This window comes from Tursiops truncatus, chromosome 19, assembly GCF_011762595.2.
Source record: "Tursiops truncatus isolate mTurTru1 chromosome 19, mTurTru1.mat.Y, whole genome shotgun sequence".
NCBI lineage: Eukaryota > Metazoa > Chordata > Mammalia > Artiodactyla > Delphinidae > Tursiops > Tursiops truncatus.
In genome coordinates, this window is record NC_047052.1 from 50,735,466 (window position 1) to 50,754,403 (window position 18,938).

The 18,938-nt window shown below is 57.3% G+C and overlaps 1 protein-coding gene across 1 annotated transcript in view; it reads left to right on the forward strand.

Annotated features, from left to right (window-relative positions):
- Nucleotides 1–3,489: 3,489 nt before the first annotated feature.
- GRIN2D (glutamate ionotropic receptor NMDA type subunit 2D) overlaps nt 3,490–18,938 on the forward strand; it is a 31,945-nt gene continuing 16,496 nt past the window's right edge. The window contains exons 1-8 of the mRNA XM_033846062.2: nt 3,490–5,638; nt 9,123–9,742; nt 13,783–13,897; nt 14,297–14,508; nt 14,774–14,942; nt 15,458–15,611; nt 18,050–18,175; nt 18,380–18,609. Of these exons, the coding sequence (XP_033701953.1) occupies nt 5,174–5,638; nt 9,123–9,742; nt 13,783–13,897; nt 14,297–14,508; nt 14,774–14,942; nt 15,458–15,611; nt 18,050–18,175; nt 18,380–18,609 (2,091 nt within the window). The 5' untranslated portion in view covers nt 3,490–5,173. The remainder of the gene's footprint in view (nt 5,639–9,122; nt 9,743–13,782; nt 13,898–14,296; nt 14,509–14,773; nt 14,943–15,457; nt 15,612–18,049; nt 18,176–18,379; nt 18,610–18,938) is intronic.

Sequence of the window (18,938 nt, forward strand, 5' to 3'; positions counted from 1 at the left end):
AGGTAGTAGTTTCCTCAGATTGCTGGATGGATTGGGTGCCTGAGGGTGACATCCATCAGTCTTGGATTTTGGGCCGCTGAGGGTGGTTTGTGTTAAGGGGTCAGTTTGTCTGAGTGCCTAAAAGGGACTCAGGCCTGGAGGAGGGGGCCCAGATTACTGGGTAGCAGTGGAGAAGGGAGCTAGGGGCTTGGACTCCCGGGTCTGAGGGAGGAGGGGCCTGGGGGCCTGGACTCCTGGCTTCACGATGGAGACCTAGTTTGCAGGCCTGGCCTTCCGGGGCAATAGAAGCCAAAAGATGGGTCCTAGCATGGTGGAGAACCAAGTCTGGGAATGGCCTCCTGCTTCACAAGCATCAAAGTGGGGAGGGGGCAGAGGGCGGCAGCCCCTGGGCTCTGGAGTCCAAGTCCCAATCTGATGCCTCAGTGCCGGGGCCTGAGTCCCTGCCTGTTCCCCACCCCTTCCTCCCCGTTTTATTTGCAGCCCCTCACTCTCTTGTCCCAGGAGGAAGGCAGAAGCTGGGAGCTGGGGAGGGGGGTGGCCCCCTCCCCCAGCCCTGGCAGGAGGAGGGGTCCCCAGGGAGGCCAAGAGGGGGGGCTGTGGGTCTCCCGGCAGGGGCGGACGGGGACTGAATGTTAATCACATCCCGAGCGAGTGTGTGTGTGTGAGAACAGAGCGAGTGTGCGAATCCCTCCCGCTCCAGCTCCTCCAAGCTGTGGCCGCCGCCCTCCGCCCACAGCCTCCCACGGCCACCGGTGCCCAGCTGGGGGGGTGTCGGCCCGGGTGGGTCCGCCTGGCCCCCAGGGATCTCTCATGCGTCTGCCATCTGCCCGGTGAGGATCTGTGTGTCCGGGTGTCTGGGGCTGGGCTGGTGGGGGGGGGGGGGGTGTGTCTGTAAGGGCTGCGGCGGCTGAGGGAGGGAGGGAGGGTTCTGTCTGTCCGTCTCGACCCTGAGCCACCTGCCTGGGTGTCGCGGGCCCCCCAGTTTCCTCCCTCCGAGCCCCCCCCCAAACCCGGATGGATGGTGTGTACCTGGGCTCTGTGCCTCCTGCCTTCGTCCGGCCGGGCTTCTGGCGTCCCCGGCTGCCTGTGTCCTCCTGTCTGTCCGAACAGCCCCTGACGGCAGTGGCAGCCCGGCCCCATCAGACCCGTGTGTGTGTGTGTGTGTGTGTGTGTGTGTGTGTGTGTGTGTGTGTGTCGCTCCTCAAGCTCCGGGGGTGTTGAGGGGAATCCCAGGGAAGTGAGGTGGTGCGTGTGTGTATGGTGTGTGTTTCTGCCTGTATTTAAGAGTGGGGGAACGAGGGGGGTCGTCTGGAGGTGGCCAAGCGAGGAAGGGGCGAGCAGTCCCCCCGACAGGCAGTCTTCCGCTCCTCAGGCACACACACACACACACACACACACACACACACACACACACACACACGCCACCGGCTTCAGAGGTGACCCAGACAGACAGACAGACAGACACAGAAGCGGGAGGGGGGGAGCGCTAAGGGCACAAAGGGGGGGGGATGCGAATGAGCCAGGGAGAGGCGGGACCGGACACATGGACGGGGGGGAGGAGCCGGGGCTGAAGCGGCAGAGGGGGGCACCCCGGGTGGGCGGAGGGGGGATCCCCACGGGGTCGGGCAGCGAGAGGACACCCCGACAGCCTCCGCAATGTCCGGGGCCCAACTTCCAGCGCAACATGTGTAGCAGCGTCCTCGCCTAGTCTGAGTGGCCGCAACCTTGGGGGACAGACAGGGCAGGACGGACCGAAGAAGAGGAGGGAGAGCTGGAGCCAGGGACGGGCAGGAGGTCCCCGCCACCGCCGCCGCCCCAGGGCCTGCCCCCCCACCCCCTCCGCGGCTCCCTGAGCCCTCCGCGGAATCTTCGGGTCGCTGGACTCCGGTTCCGTTCCTGGCACCCTCGCAATACCCCCCACAGAACAGGGTCATGAAAAGGTAAGGCTGGGGTAGGGGATGCAGGGGTGGGGGTGGGAACGCGGATCCCCAAATCTAGGACAGGGAAAGTTGGCCAGGGGCCTCCGGGAAGGACGGGGATTGAATGGGGAATAGGGGTCTCTGGGGGCCTCTTTGCCCCCTATCTCCTTCTCCCTCTCTGACCCCTTTTTCCCAGGTCTCTACACCTCAGGTCTCCTAACCCCCCATTTCTGACACTTTGATCCCTCTCCCCAGCCCCATACACCTGACGCCCCATCTCCCTCTCTATCCCCCATCTCTCCATCTCACCTTCCCTCTGCCCCACCCCACCCCCTGCCCGCATCAGTCTCCCCCCCACCTCGCCTGTCCTCCTCCCTCTCTCCTCTCCATCTCCCCTCCCTCCTCAGCTGTGAGTCTGCTATTAATACCTCTACCAAGGACCTTGAGAGCATCCAGGCCCTGGCACCCCTCGCCCCAAGCTACCGTCCCTTCCTCAAGGTTCTGGAATACCCTTCTAGCCTCTTCCAAGCACCAGGATTAGGGTGGGGAGAGAACAGGGCTGGAGGGGGGGAACGGGACGCCGTCTGCAGCACGACGCGAAGGTGGGGGGGCGGGCTGTTGATCGAAGTGGCCTCTCCTCTCTTCTGTGATGGATGGGGGGGAGTGATGGAGACAGGCACACACCAGGAATCTCTGCACCCTCCTCCTCCTCAGCTGAGGGACAGGCTGTACTGTGCATAGGACCTGAGTGGGGTGACTCGGGGCGACTGGAGCTGGGGGGTGCCCAGGATGATGGGACGAATGGGGCTTGAGACAAAAAGGGGTCCTTTAAGGGAGGAGAGGGCTATGGGCCTGGATTCCTGGGTCCTGGGCATAAAGGAGGCTGGGCAGCTGGATTCCTGAGTAGGGGGCAGGAGTGAGCCGGGACTCCTGGATCCTGGGAAAGGATGGAACTGAGCACCAGGACTCCTGGGTCCTGGGGAAGGAGGGGGCCCAACAGCCAGGACTGCCGAGTCTGTGGGAGAAGTTGGAGGATAGGGCTTCTGTGTCTGAGGGAGAAGGGGGCTGGGGGCTCAGTATCCCGAGCCCCTGATGGGGAGGGGATGGTGGTCTGGACTCTTTGGCCCCCTGGGGACGGAAGTGGGGACAGAAACTCATGAGGAGGTGGAGATTGGAGGCCTGGACAATGTGATCCCTGGGGGTGTAGGTTTGGGGGGTTGGAACGCCAGAGTCCCTCAGTGGCTGGGGATACTGCTTCTCTATCTGTCCCTGGAGGGGTGGGAGACTGGCGGGAACTTGGCATCCAGCCTCCTGAGAAGGGTGGGGCTGGGGCTGCCTTCTTGGGCTTCAGCAGGAAGTAGGACCCCGGGGTCCCCAAGGCCAGAGGCCAGGCAGGGGTGAGTCTGAGAGAGGCAGAGGGGCTGAAGGGGTGAGCAGCCACCAGGAAGGGTGGGGAGAACGTGTGTTATCCTGGGGTGGGGGTGGGGGCGCCAGGCCACAGCTGTGGGTTATTTTGGGGCAGAGGGGGGCTATTCTGAGCACTGATTGAGCCAGCTGCTTGGGGAAGGGCAGCAGAGAGGAGGGGCGAGGGGGAGCCAGGATTTGGGCATGCTGGGAGCCCCTGCCCCCATCCCTAGGGAGACAGTGGCCCAGGGTCCCTGGGAAGGCTGGAAGGGTGTGGGGGGGTGAGGCCTCTAGGCAGCGGAAGGGGTGTGGGCCTTTCCCCTACCCTAGCTGTCTGTGGGGTGGATAGAGGCCTGCGCTACCATGGCAACCGGACAGGAGCCTGATTGACAGTAAAGAGTGAACCCTTCCTTGTCTGGACCCTCACCCCTTCGAGAAGCCCCTTCTGTAGGCTCTAAATCCTGAGAACCAGGAGTTCAGGCCCCCAGTGCCCTGCTCCCTCAGATCCAGGAGCCAGGAGTCTGGGCTCCCAGCCTGACCACCCCAAGCAGCTAGTATTCAACAGGGACACAGGAAGAGACGCTGTATTGCCTCTCATTTACTAAACTGCTCTGGGCTGGGAGCCAGGGACCCCCGCTCCCCCCAGCTCTCCACAGCTGTGCCCCCCAACCCCGCGGCTCAGACTGGGCCATGACTCTTTCTAGCTGTCATTGAGAATGGGGGGACAGGGACAGGAATAAGGGGCCAAAAGTGGGTTGGGGGTTGTGCTCAAATGGAGGGGTAAGGTCGTGGGGGGCATATTCTCTCCGCAGGATGCCCCACTAATTTCTTTTTCTCTCTCTCTCCCCCCACACACCTGACCCCTTTTCCCTTTCTCTTTTTTTGTTCCCCTTCACTTTTTCTTCCTTTTATTTTTGATCCCTCCTGCCACTCGCCTTCCTGGCCTTCCTTTCATGTCTGTGCTGGGCACCTCCCTGGCGGGGGTCTTGCTCTTTGCCTCGCTATTTCTGTCTTCCTGTGTTTTCTGTCTGCTCTGCCTGCCTTCTCGCGCAATCTCTGATTTTGCCTGTTTCTCCATCTCTTGTGTGCGTGTCTCTTGGTGGCTGTGGGGTCTCTGTCTCCGTCTTCCTGGGTTTCTTTCCATCTTCCTCTCTCTGTCCAACTTTCTCGTTCCTCTTATGTCTCCCACCTTCCTTCATCTATCTCTGCATCACTCCTGCCTCTCATTCCCTCCCTGTACCTGTCACTCCGCCTTATCTCTCTCTGCCTCTGTTACTCTGAGCCTCTCTATCCCTGTCTGTTTCTCCTTCCATCTCCCTCCTTCTCCCCGTCACTCTCTCTCCCTGACCATCTCTCTGTGACTGTTTTCATCTCTTCCTATCTTCCTGGGTCTCTCTCTGCTCCTGTTCTGATCCCATCTCTGTGGGTCTGTTTCCCATCTGTCCTGTCTCATTGTCTTCCCCCTTCCTACCTTGTCTCTGTCTTCTCCCTACCACTATATCTTCTCTGTCCCCATTACCCACCTCCACTCTCTTTGCCTCTGTATCTCTCCCTCGGTCTCTGTCTCTCCTTTGCTTCTGTATCTCTCCCTTTGCCTCGTATCTCTCTGTCCGTGTCTCTCCCTCTATCACCCCAACCTTTCTCACTTCTACCTGAGTCCCTGTCTCCTTGTATCTCCCCTTCTCCCTGTATCTCTTCCTATACCTTGTCTCCCTGTCTTTCCATCTCTGTGTCTCTCATTCGTATCTCTCTCTGCTCCCCGTGTCTCCCCGTCTCTGCGTCCCACCCTCCTCCGTGTCCCTCCCCGCGTGCCTGCGTGCTTAGAGGCCGCCCGGCAGGGCCCGCAGGCGATGCGCGGCGCTGGTGGCCCCCGCGGCCCTCGGGGCCCCGCTAAGATGCTGCTGCTGCTGGCGCTGGCGTGCGCCAGCCCGTTCCCGGAGGAGGTGCCGGGGCCGGGCGGGGCCGGCGGGCCTGGCGGGGGCCCCGGCGGGGCGCGACCTCTCAACGTGGCGCTCGTGTTCTCGGGGCCTGCGTACGCGACCGAGGCGGCGCGACTGGGCCCGGCCGTGGCGGCAGCCGTGCGCAGCCCGGGCCTGGACGTGCGGCCGGTGGCGCTGGTGCTCAACGGCTCGGACCCACGCAGCCTCGTGCTGCAGCTCTGCGACCTGCTGTCGGGGCTGAGGGTGCACGGCGTCGTCTTCGAGGACGACTCGCGCGCGCCCGCCGTCGCGCCCATCCTTGACTTCCTGTCGGCGCAGACTTCGCTGCCCATCGTGGCCGTGCACGGCGGCGCCGCGCTCGTGCTCACGCCCAAGGTGCGCGCAACCCGCGGGCGGGGCGGGGGCCAGAGGCTGAGGGGCGGAGCCGGGGTCCGTCGTGGGTGGGCGGGGTTGTAAGGGGGCGGGGCCAGCCCTGAGGGCCCCCATCGGGGATGCGGTGGGGACACGTGTAAGGGTCAGGTCTAAGTAAGAGGCGGGGCTGACTTGGAGGGGCGTGGTCTATAGGCGGAACGGAGTGTGCCGGGGAATCATCTAGAAGCAGGGTCTGGGGTGATCAGGCTACGGGAAGAGTTGAGAGGCTGCAAGAGAGGTGAATCAGGGGAGGGGGTGGGATCTGGGGAAGAGGCGGGGCCGGCCAGTGAGGGGCGGGGACTGGGAACGAGAAGGGACACGTTCCCTTCTGAGATGGCAGGGTCGGAGTGAGGGGTGGGCTCTGGGATCAGCGAGGGGGAGTCAGTTGAAAAGGAATGGGGTTCAGAAATGGGTGAGGGCTAGAGAGGAGGCGGGAGCCAGGAAGGCAGGAACAGGGACCAGGAAAGAGGGGTATCAGGTACTGAGGGAAAGGGAGGTCCCCGGCCAGCTGGGCATGGGGTCTAAAGGTCAACGAAGGAGGACAGAACCATCTGGTGAAAGGACGAGTATGAGAAAGAGAGGTGTCCTAAGTGAGACGGCGAGGGAGGGGTAGAACCCTGCAGCTAGGAAGTGGGGAGAGGCCAGTCAAGGAAGGGGTGAGTCAGGGAAGGGGCGGGGCTAGCCGGTGAGAGGGGAGGCCAGGGAGGACAGGACCCCTGCTCTGTACTAAAGGGGCGGCGTCTAGAGAGGAAGACGGTCTGGGAGTGGGCTCACCCAACTGTAAGTCTTGGAAAGCAAGAATCCAGGGGGTGGTCCTGGAAAGATGAAGGCCCCCCAAAGAGGTAGCCTCAGCCAATGAGAGGTCAAAACCAGGAGCCTACAGGGAAGGCGGGGGCAGAGGCTGGAGCTGGCTGTGGCCTGGAGAGAGGCCTGCCTCCCGAGGGCACAGGAGGGGCCAGCTGGAGTGGACTTCTGGTAGGGAAAGGCAGAATTTGAACAAGCCTTGTGTGCGGACTAAGAAGTGGTCAGCTAAGAGGAGGTGCCTGAGAAGGGGCGGGGCCTATTCAGAGGTGGAGCCAGTGTAACTGAGAAGTGGGACTCGCCTGAGGATGGGGCCACCTGAGTGGGTGGAGCCTAAGTCTCCACCAATTCCCTGCTGCGGGGGCCGGCGGCTTTGTGACTAGATCACTATTGGAGGCTGGGACTCGTAGTTCTCTCGTGTCCAGGGCACTCTGGGAAAGATCTCTGTCCAACTTTCTTCTTCTCTTTGGCATGGGGTTGTCCAAAGATTTGAAGGCAGATCATCTGAGAGATGAACTTATTACTTCCTGGCTGCCACCTCCTTGGCATACGGAGAGACGTGGTCCCTTGTACCTCCATTGCTGCTTAGAAATGTGTGCCCCTCTGTTTCACTGTCTGCTAGGTGCACACACATTGCCTTCTGGGAAATATAGTCCCTTTAGTGTTTCTGAATGGAAGAGTGGTCCTCACAGCTGCATCTGTGCCCCTATTGAATACTGGGAATGTGGTCCCCTGAGCACACCTCCACCTGCCAAGGGTGAGGGCCCCTCAGTGCTCTCATGGCATTCTGGGAGGCCTCATCCCCTCAGGACAACAGCCCTAACCAGTACACATTTAACCGCAGGCCCATGTCTAGGGAGAAAGTACACTTGCTTGTCTTATCGCATTACTGGAAGATTTATTGGCTGATTCTGTGCCAGGGCTGTTTTAGGTTCTGGGGAATACAGTTATGAAAGGTTAAAAAAAAAAAAAAGACAAGGTCCCTGCTTTTACAGAGCTTGTATTTCTAATGGGGAGACAGAAAAAACAAATAACAGAGAGTTGAAATCGGTCCTGAAGGAGAGGTAATGACCGAGGACATGGCTTCAATAGATGGTGGTCAGGGGAGGCCTCCCCAAGGAGTTAAAACTGAGCTGGACCTGAGGACGGAGGAGGGGAGGAGCTGGGGAGAAAAGTGTCCCCGAGAAAGGTGACAGTGAAGGGCAAAGCCCCTGAGGCCAGAAGGAACTTGAGGTGTCTGAGGAAGAGCAAAGAGGTTGGGGTGATGGGAGATGAGGTCAGAGAGGCGACGGGGACGAGGTCATGCGGGGCCTTGTGGGCCACAGCGAGGACTTTGGCTTTGATTCTGATGTAGAATTATTGGAAGGTTTTCAACCAAGAAGGGAGGCAATCCAATTACTATTTTGAAAAGATCACTCTGGCTGCTGTCTGGAGAATGGAAGTTGCGAGAAAGGAAGTCGAGATGGGTTAGGAAGCTGTTGTCGTCTAGGCAAGAGAGTGGTAACCATGAGGGCCGTGACAGGGCCCGTAGTGAGGATTGAACAGCTGGGGTCATGTTTTGAACAGAGCCGAGAAGTCTTGGAGATGGTCTGGATATGGGCCTGAGGGCTGTCCAATAGAATTCTCTGCAATGATGAAGGTGGTCTTCATCTGCTCTGTCACATATGATAGCCACAGCCATGTGTAGCTGTTGAGCACTTGACGTGTGGTTAGTGCAACCAGGGAACTAAGCTTTATTTAACTTTAATTGATTTTAATGTGAATAGTCATGGGTGGCTAGTAGCTACCATATTGGAGAGCACAGGAGACAGTGTTTAAACCCATGGATTTGGATGAGATCACCAGGGAGAGAGGACAGAAGAGGAAACAAGGGCACCCCTATGTTTAGAATTCTGACTGAGGAAGAGAGTCCAGCAAAGGAAACAGAAAAGGAGGGGACAGGAAGGTAGGAAAAAAAGCAGAGAAGGGCAAGTCTACTCAGCAAAGCTTCCTCCAGTTGGGAGAGACTACCTTCAGCACCCTCATGGCCTGCTGGGAGATGCAGTCCCTCTCAGTGGATGCTGGGAACTGTAGTTCCCTCCCAGGATGCTGAGTGTGTCCACTACAGTAATGTTAGCTGCTGTAACAGATAAACCCCGACTTCTCAGTGGCTTAACCCAATAGAAGGTTGTTTCTCACTCATATAAAATCCAAACAGGTGTTCTTGTTCCAAACAGTCTCGCCTCCAAGCCGCGACTCAGGGACTCAGGTTCCTCCGTGTTGTGGCTCTGTAACCCCTTAGGTTTCTCCTCTGGGGCCTCTGCATCTGCCCTCAGACAGGGAAGAGTAAGGTGCATGGGGGGAGAGGTTTTCATGGATGAGCCTAGAACTCAGTCTTGTGGTTAAACATAACCCAGGTCTAGCTCTGTGCCCCAGCAAGGAAAGATGTGTTTGCCGAACGGCTAGTCAGCCTGCCATGTTGAGAGCTGTGAGCTGCCTTTGGCCGTTGGGAGCTGTGATGCCCTTATCAGTTGCTGGGAGATGAGGTCCCCTTTGGACCCCTGGGAGCTGTGAACCCTTCACTGGTCGCTGAAGGTCCCTTATTGACTGCTGGGAGCTGAGGTCTCCACGTGGGGTGGCCTGACATCTTCCTCCTCCTCCCCTGCAGGAGAAGGGTTCCACCTTCCTGCAGCTGGGCTCGTCCACAGAGCAGCAGCTTCAGGTCATCTTCGAGGTGCTGGAGGAATACGACTGGACGTCTTTTGTAGCTGTGACCACGCGTGCCCCCGGCCACCGGGCCTTCCTGTCCTACATTGAGGTGCTGACTGATGGCAGCCTGGTGGGCTGGGAGCACCGCGGGGCATTGACGCTGGACCCTGGGGCTGGCGAGGCCGTGCTGGGCGCCCAGCTCCGTAGTGTCAGTGCGCAGATCCGCCTGCTCTTCTGTGCCCGTGAGGAGGCTGAGCCGGTGTTCCGGGCAGCCGAGGAGGCTGGCCTCACTGGGCCTGGCTACGTCTGGTTCATGGTGGGGCCCCAGCTGGCTGGAGGCGGGGGCTCGGGCACCCCTGGGGAGCCCCTTCTTCTGCCAGGAGGCGCCCCACTGCCTGCCGGGCTGTTTGCAGTGCGCTCGGCAGGCTGGAGGGATGATCTGGCCCGGCGTGTGGCAGCTGGCGTGGCCGTAGTGGCCAGAGGTGCCCAGGCCCTGCTGCGTGACTATGGCTTCCTGCCTGAACTTGGCCATGACTGTCGCGCCCAAAACCGCACCCACCGAGGGGAGAGTCTACACAGGTGAGTGGGGCTGGGCTGGGAGGGCTGTGGGAAGATTCCTGAGCCTGAATACCTGGGGTACTTGTGCCTGAGTGGCCTCAAATGGGTCACGTCCCCTCTCAGAACTTCAGTCTCCTTTTCTGTAAAACGAGCGTAATTGGGTCTCCTTTCTGGGGTTAAATCAGGTGATTTGGAAAAAAGTACCTGAGATACGGTGAGTGTATTACTATATTTCATGATTCTAGGATGCGCGTTTTTGCATAGTTTAATGTCTTTGAAACCAAGACATGTCTTACAATTGATAGCCTACCAAGGTTTCATGGGCAGTGCATTTTTTTCCTTTGTGGTAGGTGAAAACTGTGACACGTCTTCTAGTTGATAGCATCTTAGATTTGGTGAAGTACCCTAGTTAGACTAGGAGTTGAACTTCAGTAACAAAAAGACCCGACAATCCAATGTCCCAAACAAGGTAGAAGTTTGTTCCTCTCTCACTTAATAATCCAGAGGTGCACGATTCAGGCTATCAGGAGACTCCATCGCTCCATGTGCTCATTCAGGGACTCAGGACCCTCCCACCTTGTTGCTCTGCCATCTCCTTTCCGCACAGTCGAAGCTGGGTTGTAGGCCATGTCTGAATTCTAGTGCGTGAAAAGGGGGAAAGTGAGGAGGTGAACAAGCCATTTCCTTTATGGCCAGTGAGGTGGAAGGGACGAGTCTTACATCCCATCGGTGAGAATGTAGTCACTGGGCCAGGACTGACTTATTGGTTGTGTACTGCCACATCCATGCAGATTGGCTAGACATCGATTCTGATTGGGTAGTGCCTGTGCTGCACTGATTGTTAGAGTTTGAATATCACCTGCCCATGCCCTGGGCTAGGTGCAAGGAATTTCGGGGAATGTGGGAAATGTCAATTCTAGCTGGGCAGGTGTGTGCCCAGCTGACACATGATTGTTTTAGAAGAGGAGACCAGGATTTGGTGGGAAACAGCATCTCCACCCCAGGAAGCTTTGGGAGTGAGAACTTGATGAGTTTGGTGACAGACAGTGGAAGGAGAGGACTTTAATGCTGAAATGAGGATGGACTGAGTTTGGGAAGGGGCGATGGGTGGGGAAGAAAGCCTAAGGGAGGAGAATTGAGAATTGGGGAGGTGGGGAGTTGGGAATCGGGATCCAGGGGCAAGAGGATGAGAAAAGCATCCCTTGTTCATAAATACTTACTGAGCGCCCGCTAGGAACTAGGGCTCATGCTGGGCACTGGGAACGCAGAGATGAATAAGACCATGGACTTCTCTTGAAAGAACACAGGGTCCTGTAGGGGTAGCAGACAGGGATGGGATAATGACAACACAGCATGTTATTTGCAATAATGGAGGTTGCACGGACTTTGTGGGAGCACTGGGGAGAGTACTGAAAAGCCAGGACATTTTTGGTTGCAGGAAGCAGAGTCTCATTCAAGTTTCCTCGGGGAAAGAGGGGTTTATTGGAAAGACAAACATGCACAGAAACCCAGACATCAGGAATTGAGGCCAATTCCTCAATTCCAGCTACTCTTTCAATTCATTCTGATTCTCTCTTTCTGATCTTCTCTGCTTCTCTGTGTGTGTGTGTGTGTGTGTGTGTGTGTGTGTGTGTGTGTGTGTGTATCTATCTTTCTCCCTCCCCTTCTCCATCACCATCACCATCTCCATCTTCATCACCATCTTCATCTCCATCTCTATCTCTATCTCTGTCTCAGGCTTGCCACTCCCAGGGGCTGTCCAGTTCTGCTTACCCAGAATTTCTGTTCCTTCATGATACTCATCATTTCAGCCCATCCTGTCCATCACCCATGCCTCCAAATCTCACAGCTAACTTCCTTCCAGGAGAGGAATTGTGTTGGTCCCAGTCAACCTTCCAAACTAGGCTATACAAGTCATGGGTCAGGCTACGGAGTCAGGGAGGTTTCCAGGAGGAGGTGGTTTCTAAGCTGAGACCTGAAGAATAAACTGCTCTTTCATTCATCCACTCATTCATTGAAAAGCCCTTTGTCAAGAGTCTGTGGTGTGCCAAGCCCTGCTTTATGAACAGGGTATAATGTTGAACAAGGCCTCTGCTCTCACAGAGCTTACAGTCTCATAGGTGAGACAATCAGTGCACAGACAAGAAAAGAAAGGAAAAAAACATCAGCAGGTAATAACTTCTGAGATGATAATAAAGCAGGTAGAATGTATAACAAACGTCTATGGTGCTAGGTCAGGTGACGTCGTCAGGAAAGGCCTTTTCAAGTAGGTGAAATTTGGAGGTTAAAAAAAAAAAAGAGAGCTTCCCTGGTGGCGCAGTGGTTGAGAGTCCGCCTGCCGATGCAGGGGACGTGGGTTCGTGCCCCAGTCCGGGAAGATCCCACATGCCGCGGAGCGGCTGGGCCTGTGAGCCATGGCCGCTGAGCCTGCGCGTCCCGAGCCTGTGCTCTGCAGCGGGAGAGGCCACAGCAGTGAGAGGCCCGTGTACAGCGGGGGAAAAAAAAAAAAAAAAAGGATAAAGAGAAAGATCCAAGGGAATTCCCTGGAGGTCCAGTGATTAGGACTTGATGCTCTCACTGCCGAGGACCCAGGTTCCAATCCCTGGTTGGGGAACTAAAATCCCACAAGCCGCGCAGCACAGCCAGAAAAGAGAGAGAGAGAGAGAGAGAGAGAGAGAGAGCCAACTATCTGAAGATCTGAGTAAAGAGAGGGAGGGGAAACAGCAGGTACAAAGGCCCTGAGGCTGGAATTGCCTGAAATAAAGCCAGTGTGCCTGGAGCACAGTGGGCAAGTGGGCAGCGTATGGTGGAGTAACATGGGGCCCAGCTCAGGTAGGGCATTGAGGCCAGGTTAGGGGTTTAGATTTGATTGCAAGGGCAGTTGGGAGTCCACCAGAAATAGATAATCCAGGCAGGGGGAAGAGCGTTGGGCAAAAGACCAGAGGGGAGAAAAACCTGGGCAGGTTGATGAGACCACAATAGCTCAGGGTGGAGAATTAGGGGTTGGGAATGATGAGGCTGGTTAGGTGGAGAGGCCCAGGCCGCGAGGGCCTTGAATGGGAGGTTGAGAGGCTTGGACTTTGTTCTGGGGCACTGGGGAGCCATGGGTGGGCTATGAGCAGGGGAGAGGTGGAGTCAGTTTGGGGTATAGAAAGACCTCTCCGGTGTGGGGGGGGGGACAGACTGGAGGAGAAAGATTGGAGGCTGGAGGCCAAGTTGGAGGCTGGGGTAGGGGTCCAGGAGGGCTGTGGGGACAGAGAGGAGGGGATGGGGCAGAGATATCCCAGGGGCAGGAAGGACGGGGCTTGGGGACTGGTGGCCTGGGTTGGGGGAAGCGAGGAGGCAAGGATGGCAGCTGAGGGTCTGGTCCAGTGACCCGGGTGATGTGACAAGCATTCAGCGCACAGGGTGCCATTGTATAATAGAGATACCTGGGAGTCCAGAGACCTCCCGGGGCTTCTGTCCAGAAGAAGGGACACGTGAGCTGAGTCTTGAACACCTAAGAACTAGTCAGGATGAGGAGGGAGAGAATAAGGGTTTTTTTCTTTTTCTTGGGCCGTGCTGCACGGCATGTGGAACTTCCCCGTCCAGGGATCGAACCCGTACCCACTGCAGTGCAAGCGCAGAGTCTTAACCACTGGACCACCAGGGAAGTCCAAGGGTTTTTTTCTAGGCAGAGAGAAAAGCACCTACAAAAGCCTAGAGATAGAAAACCACTTGATATTTTGGGGGACACCCTGCATTCAGTATTTGTGGGGCAGAAAAAGGGTTTGGGCGGAGAGAGTTTGACGGTGGGCAGTGATCAGAGATCGGGCTGCAGAGGCAGGTGGGTCCCCTAGAGCCTCAAACCCAGGCTGAGGGTCTGGGACCTGGTCCTGGAGGCACCGAGCTGCCAAGGGAGAGTGCCTAGCAGAGGAGAGGCGCATTTGGGTTTTCCAGAACTTAGAGGAGAGATTCACACTGGGCGCTGGGGTTGGTCAGTAGACAGGGGACTTTCTCGGCCTTCAGCTGCCAAGGTGCAGTTCAGGCCCCCACGTGTCCCCTCCCTTCCTGCTGGGCAGGTACTTCATGAACATTACCTGGGATAACCGGGATTACTCCTTCAATGAGGATGGCTTCCTGGTGAACCCCTCCCTGGTGGTCATCTCCCTCACCCGAGACAGGACGTGGGAGGTGGTGAGTCCTGGCGCTGACCTCAGGCACGGGAGAGGGCCTGGATTCCTGGGTCCTGGGGAAGAAGCAATGAGGACCTAGACTCCTGGCAGAGGTGGGGGCTGAGGCCCTGCATTCCGGCCTCTGACGGAGGAAGGGGCTGGGAGCCTGGACTTCTAGGTCCTAAGGGGAAGGACTGGGAATCCAGACCCCTGGATTCTGGTAGAAGAAAGCCCAGACTCGTGGGTCTGAAGGAGGAAAGGGTTCCTGGGTCCAAGGGACAGGTGGGGGAGGACGCCCAGACTCCTGGATCTGAGGGAGAAGGAGCTGGGAGCTCGCGGCTACGAGGAAGGCAGGCCATGGAGGCCAGAACATTCTAGAAAGTCCCCCTCAGGAAGCCTGAATCCCCTGCTCTTGGCCAAGGTGGGCAGCTGGGAGCAGCAGACTCTCCGCCTCAAGTACCCGCTGTGGTCCCGCTATGGCCGCTTCCTGCAGCCAGTTGATGACACGCAGCACCTCACCGTGGCCACGCTGGAAGAGAGGCCTTTCGTCATTGTGGAGCCCGCCGACCCCATCAGTGGCACTTGCATCCGAGACTCCGTCCCCTGCCGGAGCCAGCTCAACCGCACCCACAGGTGACAGCCCCGGATCCAGAAGTTCCAGCTTCACAATTCTCTCTTGAAGCCTAGTAGTCCTAGCCCCAGCCCCCTCCTCCCTTGGGACCCAGAAAGCCGTCCAGCTTGGTGACCTTGGACAAGTCATGTAATTCCTTTGAGCCTCAGTTTCCCCAGAAAGCGATGCCCACCATAGTTTTAGCGGCTGCTCGTCCCTCCCTCCATAAGGCGCGGGGGGGGGGGCGCAGGGATCCCCAACATCCCCAAGCCTGCTCGCTCCCCGCAGCCCTCCGCCGGACGCCCCCCGCCCAGAAAAGCGGTGCTGCAAGGGCTTCTGCATCGACATTCTGAAGCGGCTGGCGCACACCATCGGCTTCAGCTATGACCTCTACCTGGTCACCAACGGCAAGCACGGCAAAAAGATTGATGGTGTCTGGAACGGCATGATCGGGGAGGTGAGGTGGGCGGGGACAGGGTGGGGGCGGGACAAGACAGGTGGGGGGCGGAGTCGGGACCAGGTCAGGGCCGAGAAGCGGCTGGGTCAGGCTTCTGAGGGGGCGGGACTATGAAGGGGCGTGGCCGAAGGTGAGAAGCCTGGATTTGAAGGGGCGGGGCCACGAGGAGGACCCACCTTGACGGAGGGGCCGGGCCAGGAGGAAGGACACTTGGGGCGGAGGAGGCGGGGCTCGGAGGGTGGAACTATTAGGAAAAGGGGGCGGGGCCTGGAGGATGGAGCCCAAAACTTTCAGAGGTTTGCTGGGGGAGGAGGATACAGCAGGAGGCCACTTCTTCCCACTCTTGTTCTCGACACTCACCTCCACCTTTCCTGCCCCATTCTGCCTGCGTCCCCCTCATCCACCCCGCCACCCTCCTAGCCCTTTCTATCATCCTGTCACTGGTCTCCTCCTGGGACCCGTCTTTGTCCTGAGCCAGCCGTGTTCCCTCACTCCCTCCCTGTCCTCACTCCCAGGTGTTCTACCAGCGCGCGGACATGGCCATTGGCTCTCTCACCATCAACGAGGAGCGGTCCGAGATAGTGGATTTCTCCGTCCCCTTCGTGGAGACAGGCATCAGCGTTATGGTGGCGCGTAGCAATGGCACTGTGTCCCCCTCGGCCTTTCTCGGTGAGCCCAGGTCCTGGAATAGCAAGGGGTGGGGTTTGGGGGCAGCTGTGTGTCCATTTCCCATCCTGCTATTGCTTGTACCAGCAGGGTGACTCTGGTGAACTGAGGGCCTCAGTTCCCTAACCTGTAAAATGGGAGAATTTCCCCCACCAGAAGCAATTTTACAATGAAGCTAAGAAAGTCTGAGCTTCAGAAGCCTTCTCCTGCACAACCCCTTCAAGGCCCTGTACCTGGTCTTGTATTCATAATTTTATTTTCTTGTTTCTTAAAGAGAACCCTCCAAATTGTATAAGCGGCAGGCCCCACAAAAACCATCTTCCCCTGTACATAAGTATGAGATGAGGAAAAGAGATGAGCATGGGCCCCATCAAACAATGTTTACTGAGCACCTACTATGTGCCAGGCTCTGGGCTGCACAGGAAACCTTGCCCTTTAAGAGCTCTCCCAGGGCCTCATGGGGGAGACAGAAAACAATCTCTTAAAGATATACATGGGCAAGATCATTTCATATGGTGGTGAATACTACGAGAAATTAAGCCGACGGAAGAAACAGAGAAGAATAGGATCGGTGTTGCTGTGGGTGGACAGGCGGGTCCCTCTGAGCAGGTGACCCGGTCCTGCATAGATCTGGCTGGAAAAGTGTCCCAAGCAGATTAACATTAAGGGCAAAGGCCCCAAGGTGAGAATGTTCGTGAACTATCGGGAGGCCTGTGTGACCAGGGGAGGGGGAAGTGAGTGATCATGGGAGAGGTAGGAGGTGAGGGCTGAGAGGGAATCAGGTGGTGGATCGAGCAGGGCCTTGGTTGCTATGGTAGGAAGGTTGGGTTTTACTTTTATTGCAATGGCAAGGCTTTTAACTGCAGGCGGTGGTGTGAGGATATACGATCAGATTTAGGCTTTTAAGATATCCCACTAGTGGGTCTGCGGATGCAGGAGGCCCATGAGGAGGCTACTGCAGAGGTCCGTGCAGAGTGAGTTTGGGGTGCAGGATAGGAAGATGGCCAAGAGGGTGAGACAAGTAAACAGGCTTAGGATGCGGTTAGAAAGCTGGCACACAATGGGTTGGTGGCTTTGAGGTAGATTGGGTAGAGATCTCATTTACTGAGCTTGGAGAAGACAAAAGGGAAAGCGTACATCAAGCCAAGGGCAGCAGTTCACGTCCGTTCCCTCCTGCTCTCCAAAGTCTGAGCAAAGCTCCTGGGAAGGGGAAGGGCTGGGAGGAAAAGGGACAACCCTTCTCTGGTGTTTTGTTTTCTGTCTATTTCCCCAACGGTGTCTCTTGTGGCCTCCTCTTTGCACCAAGGTCTCTGCAGGGCACCCTGACAGGCACCACGTGGGGCCCCTGCTTTCAGAAAGGGAGTGACAAGGTCATGTTTATGCCCCATCACGTGGCCCAGTGGAGGCGACAGGCGTGTCCCCAGATACTGCTGTGACAATCCAGGCTGTGACCCTACTGTGACAGGGGCAGTCCTGGCCGCTTACACTTGGCCCAGGAAGGTCAAATCCCGGGTACTGATCTCAAGAAAGAGTGATTTGGGTTTGTTGTCAGTGAACTCCCGGAAGCAGTGTGAGGAGGGGATGCAGGAACTCAGGTTTGGCTGATGGACAGGTCAGGGTGGTGCCTCTGGTAGGGGAGCTATTGAGAAAGAGGCAGAGAGGATATAGCTTGTTTGGGGAACTGTGAGTTCTGGGTGGTTAAAGCAATGGGTTCTTGAAAAAATGATCAGTCCAGAGACGAGAGTGGAAACAAGTCTGAGAGGCAGGGACTTTGTCCTGGGGGCACTGGGGAGCCACAGAAGTCTGTGAGCTGGGGAGAGGCCAGGTCATCTCTGGGTGTAGAAAGAGCTTCTAGGGCCGTGGTGGGGGGAAGGGCTGGAGAGGACAGGATGAGGAGATGGTCCAGGGGACAGGATGTGGCCTGAGCAGTGTTGGCAGAGGGAATGGAGAGGAAAGGCCGAGGTGGGGGTGGGTGGGGGCAGGACAGGAGGATAGGGCTGGGGACTGACAGGATGCTGGTGAGGGGGAGGGAAGGAGGGAGTGAGGGTGGCAAATGCGGGAGGGAGGGTCTGGGCGGTGACTGGATGGACAGGGAACTCCCAGGGTGGGGAGGCTGGGAGTCGGTGCTGGGCTCCGTGTGGGACATGAATGGCCTGGAGGGATTGCCAGGGGGAGGTGGAGAAACAGGTCTGGGGCTCAGGAAACATAATTAGGAGATAGTTTCTATATGGTGGTTGAAATCACAGAAATGATTGAGATGATTTTCTTTGGGAGAGACTGCCCCGCCACCCCTGCCAGGGGTCTGGGTGGGCAATGAGTCTGTCCCCAAGAAGGGGGCAGAGTAGGACGGGGTCAGATCTGGGCTGTACCCTGTTCACATGTCTGTGGGCACCCAAGCCTTGGCTTAGCTGAGTCATGGCCACACACCCCCTTGCCCTTAGAGCCATACAGCCCTGCCGTGTGGGTGATGATGTTCGTCATGTGCCTCACTGTGGTCGCTGTCACCGTTTTCATCTTTGAGTACCTCAGTCCCGTCGGCTACAACCGCAGCCTGGCCACGGGCAAACGTGAGTCCCCTTCCTCCATCACCCTACCTCGGAGTGCCTGGACCACAGATAGAACTACGTTTCCCAACAGCCCCTGGGATAGAGTTGTGGTCTCCTGAGGCAACAGGGGCCTCAGGGGCCACTGGGAATGAATTGTAGTTCTTTCTGCTCCCTCATTGAGCATAAGGGATTTGGGGTCCATGTCCCCCTCCTGGCCCCCTGCAGGCCCTGGCGGCTCAACTTTCACCATTGGGAAATCCATCTGGCTGCTCTGGGCCCTGGTGTTCAATAACTCGGTGCCTGTGGAGAACCCCCGGGGGACCACCAGCAAAATCATGGTGCTGGTGTGGGCTTTCTTCGCCGTCATCTTCCTCGCCAGCTACACAGCCAACCTGGCCGCCTTCATGATCCAGGAGGAGTATGTGGATACCGTGTCTGGGCTCAGTGACCGAAAGGTATGTGTGTTTGGGGAGGGAGGGAATTGGCTGAGGTTGTAGGTGGCAGATGGCGGGGGAAGGGGGGGGGATTCGTGGGGGGTCTGTTCCTCGAAAGAGTCCCAGAATGGTAGAATGGAATACTCTGGAGGAAAATGGTTATGTTTCACAAAGAACTATTTAAATATTCCAAGGAGAAGAGAGTATCCCCAAATATTCTAGGGGCAGGAGTGCCAAATGGAATATTCTAGATCAGTGCTTCTCAAACTGTGATGAAGGGCTAATTTTTGACATTTCTAATCCAGTGGAGACCAGTGCTTTTATAAAATATGATAGAAAGGAATTACTGG